The sequence below is a fragment of the Gracilinanus agilis genome, chromosome 2 (assembly GCF_016433145.1).
Source record: "Gracilinanus agilis isolate LMUSP501 chromosome 2, AgileGrace, whole genome shotgun sequence".
Taxonomy (NCBI): domain Eukaryota; kingdom Metazoa; phylum Chordata; class Mammalia; order Didelphimorphia; family Didelphidae; genus Gracilinanus; species Gracilinanus agilis.
This window is the reverse complement of record NC_058131.1, coordinates 629,213,169-629,225,577: the sequence shown is the minus strand read 5'-3', so window position 1 is coordinate 629,225,577 and position 12,409 is coordinate 629,213,169. Positions and strand designations below refer to the sequence as shown.

Sequence of the window (12,409 nt, the reverse complement as noted above, 5' to 3'; positions counted from 1 at the left end):
AAAGGGGAGAAGGTTGCAAAGAGGCCAATTTAGGCTTGGCTTTAGAAAAAAATAATAAAACTTCCTATCCATAAGAGCTGCCCAAAAGTGGAATGGGCTGCCCTAGAAGTAGGGAGTTCCCTTCCTTGTAAGTCTTCACAAAGAGTTTGGACTACCTAGTCTAAACTACTAGTCTTGTCTAGTGTGGAATTCTTTGGGTGGATAGGTTGGACTAGATGGCTACTGAGGTCTCTTCCAATTCTCAGATTCTGTGATTCTCATTGTAATAATCTGCAAACCAGAATTTGTAGTCTTTTTAAGTGTCCCATGATAAGTCTGTGGTATGCAGTCAAAAGAATAAATATTCCTCTTTTCCCTGTTGAAGGATGATTATAACCACATAAAATGTTTAAAATTTACAGGTTAAAGAATTGGAAGAACAGCTAGATAATGAAACACTCCATAAGGAGATCCATAATCTTAAGCAGCAACTGGAGCTTCTGGAAGAAGATAAGAAGGAATTGGAGCTAAAATGTCAGAATTCTGAGGAGAGAGCTAAAAATCTAAAGCATTCAGGTAAAAGTAATTGTGGGGATTCAAAGCTAGCATTTTAACTCCTTTAACTATAACTGTTTCAGCTTTACAGAATTAGAAAGGATGGTGAAACAATCTATCCATTAATCGTTGGGCTTTTTTTTTAAATGTGTTTTAGGCTTTCTTTTCTAAGACACACACAATTAATTAAAACAAACTGGAACTATCTCAAAATTGGGAGATTTTTTTTTAAGTTTTCATAGATTGTGAAGAAATACTGTTCTCTCTACCATGGTATTTTGCCTTTTTTTTTAAACTTAAGACAAAATGTGGTCATCAGCATATTGAGCACTTCATAATACTCAACACCACATACAACAGTGTGTATATATATATATATATACATATATGTATGTATATATAAATATACATAAAATAGCATTGCCTCTACAGTATTTCATATATGTAACTTCGAAGCTTAACTTTATTGAACACAGAACTCAAAAAATGTTAGGCTCTTATGATTCAGAGCTGGAAGGAACCTTAGATATTACCAGGTTCGTTATTGTATAGATGAGGAAATTGATAAATTCTGGAAGGATATCATGGGACTTGATACCACTACACACAGGTGGAGTAAATTTCTTTCAGAGGTTAATTAATAGAAAAAAGGTGATTATCTCCATAAATTGTTTCAGTATTCCATAGAAGGGTTTTTGTTGTTGATGATGGATTTTTAAATTTTTGTGTTAGACTTTAGAAATATAAGCATATCTCACATAAGGTTATCCTAATACACAATTTTGCAATAATTTCATTGACACAGTAGTTTTAAATCCAATCAAAAAGTCATAGGATCCTGCTGCAATAATATTTAGTCCAGGAGCAGGTAGGTGGCATAGAAGATAGAGCACTGGGCTTAGAATCAGGGAGACTCATCTCCATTTTAAACTTGTCTTCAGATACTTGTTGTGTGACCCTGGGCAAGTCACTTAACTTTGTTTGAGTCCATTTCCTCATTTGTAAAATGAATTGGAGAAGAAATGGCAAACCACTTCAGTGTCTTTGTGGAGAAAAACTCAAATGGGCTCGGGAATGGAAATATATCCATGGCTATACAACTTAAAATTTCTGAAGTCTAATTCTTTTCTTTTTTTAATCCTTACCTTAGTTACAACTCTAAGACAGAGAAGGGCAAGAGCTAGACAAATGAAGTTAAATGACTTGCCAGGGGTCACATATGAATCCAGAACCTTCTGACTCCAAGCCTGGCATTCTATCCAATGGGCCACTTAGATGTTTAATTCTAAATCTAGGATCTTCTAACTCCAGATCCATTACTATTATCCCATGCTGCACAATATCTGTTTTTATTTACTCCTCTCTCCTTCCTTCTCATCTTCTTCCCATTTGTCACCCCTCCCCCCCCCATTCAGGAATGTTAGAACAACCTTCTAATTAGTCTCCCTACTTCCATTCTCTCCAATCTCCTTTCACAGTCTGTTGATGTGATATTCATAGGACTAACCAGCTTCCCCTTAAAAAAATAAGAGTTTAGAATAAAGTTTTCCAGATTCCACATCCAAACCACCTACTCTTTAGTCCTAGTTTACTCTTCTCTCTCTTATACACTCTGCTTAAACCATGTTGGATTCTGCTTGCCCAAATTCCTCCTGCTGCTGGTGGTTCCCCTTCTTTACATGCCCTACTCACAGATCTTTCAGGACGTTCATTCTTCTTCTGGCTCCTCCGACGCTCCGTAGGGTGTCGTCATCACGGTGCGACCGCCGGAAGTCTCTTGGCCCGGCCCGGCCGCCACGGCTCCGCGAGTTTTCCTGAGGCCAGACGTCCGGAGAGACTCCACACACCCCTCCTTCCACCCCCGGTGTACCGCGATGGATGAGCCCGGGGAGTCGTCACCCGAGAAAGCTGGAGAGAGTTCCGTGTCAGACGAGGTGCCGGGCGTTGCTGTTCCCGATGCTCCTGCCGCCGCCACTGCCACCGCCACCGTCACCGCCACCACCACCGCCACCACCACCACCACCACTACCACCACCACCCCTACCCTTACCCCTACCCCCGAGCAAGCCCCGGGAGCTCCCGCGCCGCCTGATGCGGCCCCGGAGGAGACGAACGGGGAGGGGAACGGGGACTCGGCGGAGGCTGCGACCGAAGACTCCGCTGACCTCAAGGGCCAGGAAGCATCGGATTTAATAGAAACGGGAAGAGAGGACTCGTCATTACTTCCTTCTGCAGCCAAGAAGATAAGGATAGAAACTAAAGAGAGGAGAGAGAAAAAGCATGAAGTCGATGAAGATGAAATTCAGAAAATGCAAATCCTGGTTTCATCCTTTTCTGAAGAACAGCTAAACCGTTATGAAATGTACCGTCGATCTGCATTCCCTAAGGCCGCTATTAAACGACTGATCCAGTCTATCACTGGCACCTCAGTCTCTCAGAATGTTGTTATTGCTATGTCCGGCATTTCTAAGGTATTCGTCGGGGAAGTAGTAGAAGAAGCTTTGGATGTGTGTGAGAAATGGGGAGAGCTACCGCCACTACAGCCCAAGCACATGCGGGAGGCTGTTCGAAGGCTGAAGTCCAGGGGGCAGATTCCTAACTCAAAACACAAAAAAATCATCTTTCATTAGGTCTAAGGAACTTCTAACGTTTACTACTGAAAATAGAAGGAATGACTCATATTTCCTCTCACTGAGGCATTGTGTACTGTTGCTCAAATGTCTCAGCCCTCTTAAGGACAGTGTGATAGAACTTCTATCCCCAAATCTTCAGGACCAAAGTTACCTGATAGAGAAACCTGCCTACTTTCAGATTTGCCTCCTATCAATGTAGGACCATTTAGTTCAGGTTGTGATTGATGGCAATGTGATTAGTTGGCAAACTGAAAAGGGGAAATGTCCTTCTTTATAGACCCCTTGTACTAAGTATACAAGACTTCTGTTTTCAAATGGGTAAAACTCTTCCAAGGATCAACTTTTTTTGATTAATCTTTAGTATCTTATTTTGCAAGTTTCACAATAGAATGCTAAACTGCTACCATCAGGGTTTCATGTTTGGTTTGACTTTGATAACAGGCCAGAAATTTGTCACTTGTAAAATTCGAAAGTTTGGTTTACAATGTTAGCAAATGGTGGAATGACATAATCCTTTTATTGCCTTGTAAAAACTAATTATCATGTGGTTTTTGGTGTATGATCATTAAACTGTTTTTTAACTTGGCAAAAATGAATAAATAAATCTTCTTTTCCTCAAAGTCCAGTCCCCAAACTAGCTGTTTCAGGAAGCTTTACTTAAGTCATCCTGTTGAAATGGACCTCTCTTACATATTTATTATGGCACTTTGTTTAGACTTCCTTTGGTTTTGTCTACCTTGTGTCATCATTATGTATTTTTTAAAAATCAGTCATATTAGTTTGTAAGGTCCTTGAGGGTATAGACCTATCATTTTCCCTCCCTGTGCCCCTAGCTTCTACTATGATTCCTTATACATGGTAGACAGTTAAATTTGTTGATTTTTTTTTTTCATTAGGAGGAGCAGAGACTAGAGCTCTTCTCTGTTTAATTCTGCATGCATTTATTATGTAGTTACTTTATGCCCAGCACTGTGTTAAGCACTAAAAAATGTAGGTATTGTCCTCAAGGAACTTGTAACCTATTAGAGACAATGCAAAATGTAATAGCTAGAATTAAATTGACTTTCATCCACCAAATCCTATCAGTTCTATCAATGAAATATTTGATTGTCATCATCACCTCTTTCCCAATTCTCATTGCTCTGCCAATTTTAGGTCTGTATGACTAAAGTGTTTGAAGAGCCACTATTCTCTTTCCCCTTTAATTTATCCAACACACAACTGTTTTTCTTTATAATGCAAAATTTGATCATTTCATTCCTCCTATCCTGCTAATAGTGTCTCCCAACATTGTCTAGAGCAGGGGTCTGCAATGTATGGCTCTTTCTGCAGGAGCCACAAAGTCAATTTTTTTTTCAGGCGCTGTTACAGGAGCGTGCACTGTTACAGGAGCCTGCATTGTGAGCACTGTACGGCTCTCAGGAAATTACATTTTAAAAAATGTGGCGTTTATGGCTCTCAAGGCCAAAAAAGGTTGCCGACCCCTGGTCTAGAGCCTTAAGCAGTATTTCACTTGGTGATCTCATTAGCTCCCATGAAATCATTTAGTCTTATGCATGTAATTCTCAGACCTTTTTATCCAGGACTAGCCACTGGGTCTGGTGTCAGGAAGACCAAGTTCAAATCTGGCCCCAGACACTTCATAGCTATGTGACCTTGGGCACTAAAGTCATTTAACCCTGTTTACCTCACTTCCTTCATGCATAAAATGAACCAGAGAAGGAAATGGCAAACTATTCCAGTATTGTTGTCAAGAAAACCCTAAATGAGGTCAAGAAGAGTCAATTATGACTGAAAAATGACTAAACAACAACCACCACCTCTCCTGACCTTCATTCTCACTTCTCTAAATCCCTTTTGAGTGTCTCAAACTGAATGTCCTATGTACATTTTAAACTCAACCTGTCCAAAACTGAGCTTATCTTTTCCCTCAAATCCTCACCTTTTTCTAACTTCCTTATGACAGTTGGAAGATTCTATTATTCTAGTAATCCAGATTAGAAATTTAAATGTTATCCTCAATGCCTCATTCATTCCTATATCCAGTCAGTTTCTAATTTCAGTTGTTTGTACCATATTGACATCTCTTGCATATGCCCTCTTAACTCTTCTGACATTGATACTACTCTGGTAGTGGTAGCTATTATCCCTGATATCAATCCCTTCATTACTGCATTCCTGAATCAAATAAGAAAAATCCTGTTTGGCATTCAAAGACTTCATAATCTAATCCCCTTTTCCCTTTCTACTCTTCTTACCTCACTATGTGGAATACCTCATTCCCCAAAGTGTGCTCTTAGATTCAGTGACACTGACCTTACTTTTCCACTAACAAAACACTTAGCTTCAGGCATTTTCTCTTGCCCTCCCCCAAGTCTGGAATTTCTTCTTCATCCCTGCTTTCTGGCTTCCTTTAACTCTGGCCTAAAATTCCATTTTCTACAAGAAACTTTTTTTAATCCTTAATTCTACAGTCTTCCCTCTTAATTATTGTTTTATCCTATATATAGCTTGTTTGTGCATATTTCTTTGCTTGTTGCCTCCCCTATTAGATGGTGTGCTCCTTGAGGGTAGAGATTGTCCTTTGCCTCTTTTAGTATTTAACACATTTAGCACCAAGCCTGGCACATGGTAGGCACTTAAAGGTTTTTGTATATATATATATGTGTGTGTGTGTGTGTGTGTGTGTGTGTGTGTGTGTGTGTGTGTGTGTGTGTGTATGTATGTTTATATATTTATATATATATATAGAGAGAGAGAGAGAGACAGACAGACAGACAGACAGACAGACAGACAGAGGTGTGTGTGTGTGTGTGTGTGTGTGTGTGTGTGTTATTTTTAAGATCTTTGAAAGTGCTGTATAACTTTCTACATGTGGTCCAGGCCACTCTTCTCTGATGATAAAGGGTCTTGCTTGTGGTGCATCTGTTCTGCCATCTCAGGATATATAATAATTAACAGTCAATGGACTATTTATCCAGTTGCATGTCATACATAATCTGGGAAACAGACATTTTACCTCCAGTCCTCCCCAACTCTATGTATGTTATTGAGTGTCCTTATTTTAAGTGATTGTAGATTCATTGAGGAGGTCCTAAAGCATGTACACTGCTTAATGGATTTGTTTCATACATGTGACCTGAGATTTCTGAGAGTTTTCTCAAGATATGCCTATAGTATCTTCCCCTTAGACCTCCCAATTTAAATCCTACCCCTCCTTCAAAGTCCCACTCAAAAATCACCTCCTATGTTTCCCTAAATTTCCTCAAATGAAAGTAATCTTTGAATTTCATAGCACCTAATCTGTACCTCCTATAATATAATATTTTGTATGTGTATGTATATGGCTTCTCTCTCTTGACTTTAAGTTTTTAGAATATAGTCTTTCTTGTTCAACTAACATTTATTGCTTGAAGGGATTAATCAATGATTAGTGCCATAATGCTTTCTTTTAAGTATAGGAATTGTAAATTATAAACATTTGGAAATCTGTTAAATTTAACATAAGGAAAATTAGTAAAATGGTTAGAATTCAGATGCTGTCAATAGTTTCCTTGAAAAGTGGATTGGCACGAATATCAGGGAATATAAGGAGAATTGGTATCCATTGTTAGATGGCATTCTTAGAATTGATTACTGGCCCATCTATTTCTGAAGGCAACTATTTAAAATTTTGAAAACATATTAGGTAATTATTTTTATGTGTGTGGATAAACTTTTCCTCTTCTATCACTTCACTCACTCATCTATCCAGCCAGCCACTCTTGACTTAATTTTATATAAATGTAGCCTTAGCACCTGATTATAATTTTTTTTATACAGCATCTATGAGGTAACAGCACTAAGTCAGAGGAATAGTAGAATCATGTGATTAGAAAACATAAGGAGTAGGCATTAGTTTCTGATTATTCCTTATGGGTACAAAGTATCCCTATAGTCAGTACTTTTTTAAAAGTTTTAATAGCTTTTGGGATACCTTGTATTGAGTTACGTAAATGTGAAAAGTAGAAAGAACACAGTATTTGGAGTCAGAAGCAGGGTCTTCTTATCTTGGTTTTACAACCCAATAACTTCTATGACCTTGGTAAAGTCAGTTAACTTCCTCAGTCTTTGAACCTGTTTCCTAATGTGTGAAATTTGCTCTTCCATTTCTACATCCTCTAATCTTAATCCTATTTAGTCTTGAAGACCTTGGATTGCTTTTTCCCCCCTACTAAATACTTCCCCTCCCCTATTTGCTCTCCATATAGTTGATGAACTCCAGAAACGAGTACACCAGTCAGAAAATTCAGTGCCACCTCCACCACCTCCTCCTCCACCACTTCCCCCTCCACCTCCTAATCCAATTCGGTAAGTAGATTTTTAAAGATGGCTATACTTTTGAAACCAAATATGCCAAAGTTCTTGAATTGTCTTATGGTAGCAACACTTTTCAAGACCGGTTTATAACTAGGTGGGTTTCACAAAAGCCCATAATCCCAGTTACGGGGGAGGCTGAGGTTAGCAAATCTCTTGTGCTCAAGAGTTCTGACCTATGGTGGAATTGTTCCAGCCAGGTGTCCACACTAACTTTGAAATTAATAAAACGGGGGCATCAGATTGCCTACAAAAAGGGTCATCAATCTGCTTAGATCAGAACAGAGAAGGTCAAAGTATCAAAGTAGAGGGATAAGAACTGTTACTGGTTCCTACACTTCTAGCCCGGCTAAGGAAGAATAAATGGTAAGGCTTATATTCCTTAGTTAAAGTATAAGGGAAGCACAAAGGTGGATGTTGACCAGTCATTATTACTTTGAAAACTTTTTTGAAGATAGTGTATTACTAGAAAAAACTCTTGGTATAGAGAAAACCTAATTGACCTGTAGGTTCATTAAGTACAGAAGGAAGAAGCATTTCTTTGGCACACATCTTTCTTTTGTTGTAAAGTTCCAAATTCCTCCTTGGCTTGGAGAACTAGTGGGATTGGTTTATTTTTTCCTCTCCAATTTTTTTGCCTTTAGGAGCTTTAGTTAAGACCATTAGGATTTTTCCTTATCTGGTAAGGCTGAGCAGAGAGGAGCTTCTTTAGAATGTTTGTGCCATTTTTTTTCCCCTCTGTGAGATGAGTTTAAAAGATTTTTCACCTGTCTTAAGTTATCCTTTAAAAAAAAATCTTGAGAATTACCTTATGTATAAATTGAAAATCATTATGAAAACTTTCTAGATGTAAAGACTTCCTTTTTATTATTAACTGCACATTTGGCACTGTAGCTGATTTTCCTTCACAATTAATAACTAGAAAAAAAATCAAAAGCAAACTTTGCAATGCTTTTGTAGGATCATGGACTTAAAACCAAAACGGACCTTACAGGTTGCTTAAACCAGGCCCTTCATTATACAGATAAGGAAGCTAAGGCTCAGAGGAATGATGTGATTTATTCAAGGTCACACAAATAATAAGTGGCAGAACAAGTTCTTTGGCAAAAAACCTAGCATCCTTTCCACTGTACTACTTTCCTCTATGTCTAGATAGAAAGACATACCACATTTTTCTGTGTTCAGAAGCTCTAGGAATAATAAGGAAGCAATTTATATCAGCCATATAGCTCCTTGATTTCTAATTCAGTCTTGTGCTCATTTAGCTAACATTTATTAGTGATTTAAGATACAGAAATTCTAATAATCTCAGAGTTATTAAAAATATTACTACGAAGAGGAATTTAGGGACTCTTCCTGTTCTTTTTCCTTTCCTTGAAAGGTCTCTCATGTCCATGATACGAAAGAGATCCCACCCAAGCAGCAGTGGGGCCAAGAAAGAAAAAGCAGTTCAGCCAGAAACTGGTAAGTCTCACCTTTATTCAGTTCCATGATGTTAGTCATTTATGCATAAATACTGCCCAATATAAAATACTTCTGGCTCCATAATGTTGATAATAAGGTTTGTAAATAAAAATATGATGTAGTTTTGCTACAGTGATTTTGTTAGTAACTCTGAGCAATTAGTCCTTCAGGTATTGGTGAGGGCATTTGGAAGAGGAGACTTGAAAACTAGGATCTTCCCACCTTTGTGGTCATTCCTAGAAATAGAATGGCAGGGAGGCAGAGGGAAGCAGAATCCTCGTCTGAGGATTATTAGATTCAGAAACAGCTTTCTCTGGCAATTTCTCAGTGTGCCCCAGCTTCCTAGATTATTCAAAGTTAGCCTATTAATTATGCAATTTGAACATGTCTCTCTTTTAATTTTGCTTTAGGAGAATTACGTTTATTTTTTAAAGTTTAGTGGGGTCACTCAGAATAAAAATTTATTCTTCCCCCTGAAGTAGACTGCATGTTGAGTATGTATCTTCAATTGGACTCTATAATAAAATTAAAGCAGCTTGTACTGAAGTTTTCTCAATCTTTAAAAATAAAATTTTATTTACAGTTCACTGAAACGCAGCAATATTTTCCTCCTGGCTAGTATTGCTATTAGATTGTTGCTTAATGAAACTAAGTAGAAACACTTTATATAATTATAATTCTTTGATAGTTTCTGAAAACAATATTGATCAACATAATTAATGGAACATTTTGATCTGTCCATAGTATATTTTTTAAACCTTTACTTTCTGTCTTAGAATCTGTTCTAAGTGTTAATTCCAAGGCAATAGAGCAGAACAATTGAGAGTAAGTCTTGCCCAGGGTCACACAGCTAGGAAGTGCCCGAGGTCAGATTTTGAATCCATGATCTCCCATCTCCTGTGCACCTTGCTACTTCTGTCCATGGGTATTTTGAAGGGTACCTGGGAATAACTTCAAAATCATACTGACTTAAACATACACATCCACTTAAACACAAACATAGTATTGTACCCTAAACATATGGAGTACATAAATGAGAGAATTTCCAGATTTTAATTATGGAGTTTCCTATTGGTTCTGTGAGAAGCAAAATTAATATTCAAATACTCCAAGTATTATATTTAATAAGATTTACTAATAAGAACTTGAAGTAAAAAGGAAATAAAAAGCTAGAGTAAAAAGCCAGCTTTCCCAACCGCACACTTGGAAAAAGAGAGAGAGGGCACAGCTTACAGCAGACTTCTAAACAACGCGTGAAGATGCAAATGTGGGGACTCAGGGAAAGTGATGCTGGGAGATGAAGTCCAAAGGTTCAAGATTTCTAATTAATACATTTCATAATTGGAGACTGAATGTCTAGCTTAGGGTTCAATCTCAATATAACTTGCATACTTGGAATTGTATCCTACAGTGGCCCATGAGATATAACTGACCATGTATTATGACTTCCTTGGAAAAAGTTCATGAAAACTGATTTCTTGTTGTCTAACTGTAGTTATTACCTTTTGGTGAAGTAACTTATGGTCAATTTAGTCAGGATATATTAATTTTTACTTATATTTTAAGTTCTGAATTAGAGTTACCATTATGAATTTAAAAGGTTTTAATTTTGTCAAGAAACAGCTTATTAAGCTAATTTGTGGCTCCCAAGAGCCTTGTGTCTCTTGAGTTTAGATTCGTTTAAATTTCCTACCAAATGAAATTCTAGTGATGAGAATTAGAAAATTGGAAAAAAAAACCTTTGTGATTACTATAGATAAAGATTATGGATATGATCCATAGTTTAAGAAAATTATATCAATGGCAATATGACAAAATCATTTCCATAATGCTTTAAGATTTTAAGTGTTTTTCTCACAACAACTTTAAAAAGTATTTTAACCCCATTTTATTGATGAGGAGACTTAATCTTAGAGAAGTTAATTAAATTAATTGCCCAGGTTCACACAGAGAAAGTATTTGAACCCAGGTCTTCTGACTCTTTGAGTCCAGTACCTTTGTTATTCACAATAATGCCTCTAGTTTTTCCAGAGTGGCAAAGAATGATTTACAAATTAAATAAATGACTGAATGAATAAGTATAAATGCCTATCTTCCCATCATTTGTAATATTAGATAATTCAATAAAATTCAGAAATTAATTTTAATGACCTCTAAGTAATAACAAAGGTCATGGAGGGACAAAAAAACAGTTCTAATCACCACTGGGTAATAACAAAAGGTTAAAAGAGAGTGGTGGTTTTTTTCCATATGAAACTACTTATTTTTCAAGTAGTTCTTAAAAATTTAAGCCTCAATTAATTGCATTGGTTTATTGAGTCAAAACTAACTTCACAGCACTGTTTCCTAGGAAAATTTGATTATTTGGTAAGTAGTTCAATAACATTAGACTTGTTATCTTCATTTGTCATTTTTCTTTAATCTCCAGCATCCTGGATATTTCTTTTGTCCCTCTGATTACATGGTTTTGTGAGACAATTACCCACTCTGTCATTACAGAAAGAATTACAAAATATCCCATGAGTTCTCTGTAGGCATATTTTATAGAGCCACTTAATAGTTTTGAAATTCATATAGATTGCCCTTGGCTAGTTCAACTGTGAACAAAAGAACAAAAATGAAGTTGGGAGAAAGAAAAGTTTAAGCTGGTATTGTATTTTTATGGGCAAGCTGATGTGTTTTCTTTTTAGCCAGTTAGGCTTTTATATTTGAAAAACCTAAGGAATTAAATCCTCACTTAAAATGTTTATAATACAAATAGCTATCCATCTATGAATCATCAATATTATCCTAAGGAAGAAGTTTAAGAGACTATTTAAAATTCCTATTATGTTAGCTCTTTTAGTCGAATGGAATAGCTTTGACCATAATGTTCCATCTGTCTGCCTTAATTGGCTTTTGTCTTATGTGATTAATTGAGCTTTAGTCATGTCTTACTGAGGGCTGATGATTTAGTAGGAAGTGTTTTACCATTAATTGCCATGCAATTTTTCCATTCTAATTCAGGATGGTATTTTTTTTTAAGATTTGGCATTTTTCAGAAGCCACTTTTTACTTTTCAATGAATCATTATCTATCTGCAAAGATGCAAAAATGGCAGACTTGAGGTTTGTGTCATCCAATTTTATGCAGTTTCTGCAGAAGATAATAGTTCTTCCCATGATTCATTGGTATATCCCAGTTTCTTGACATCTTATATATATGAAGTTAACTGTACACTGAGGTGTCAGGAAAGCTCCAAGTTGGGGCAATTTGTACAATATAATAAGTACTACTCTGGTTTTTGTATTTACTTAGATGATTACTGACACACCTTGGCTGGATTGTATACATTGCCTTATTTTGTGAACAGCGGTATTCATTTGTGCAATAGTTAACTGAAGTTAAAGGTTCTATGAGGCAGTAATAATGTAAAAGGGTAA

The 12,409-nt window shown here is 36.8% G+C and overlaps 2 protein-coding genes across 3 annotated transcripts in view; both read left to right on the top strand.

Moving 5' to 3' along the window:
• The window catches only part of SHTN1 (shootin 1), a 112,462-nt gene that overhangs the window by 68,955 nt on the left and 31,098 nt on the right, over positions 1 to 12,409 (top strand). The window contains exons 10-12 of the mRNA XM_044665618.1: positions 402 to 555; positions 7,418 to 7,517; positions 8,905 to 8,987. Coding sequence (XP_044521553.1) covers positions 402 to 555; positions 7,418 to 7,517; positions 8,905 to 8,987 — 337 coding nt within the window. The remainder of the gene's footprint in view (positions 1 to 401; positions 556 to 7,417; positions 7,518 to 8,904; positions 8,988 to 12,409) is intronic.
• Positions 2,243 to 4,230, top strand: LOC123238184 (transcription initiation factor TFIID subunit 11-like). 2 transcript variants are annotated; one of them, XM_044665621.1, is made up of 2 exons: positions 2,243 to 2,492; positions 2,598 to 4,230. In XM_044665621.1, the coding sequence occupies exons 1-2, from the start codon at positions 2,409 to 2,411 to the stop codon at positions 3,162 to 3,164; spliced, it is 651 nt and encodes a 216-aa protein (XP_044521556.1). In that variant the 5' UTR covers positions 2,243 to 2,408; the 3' UTR covers positions 3,165 to 4,230. The 2 variants fall into 2 exon arrangements, with proteins under 2 accessions (XP_044521556.1, XP_044521554.1); XM_044665619.1 differs by having other exon boundaries at positions 2,243 to 4,230.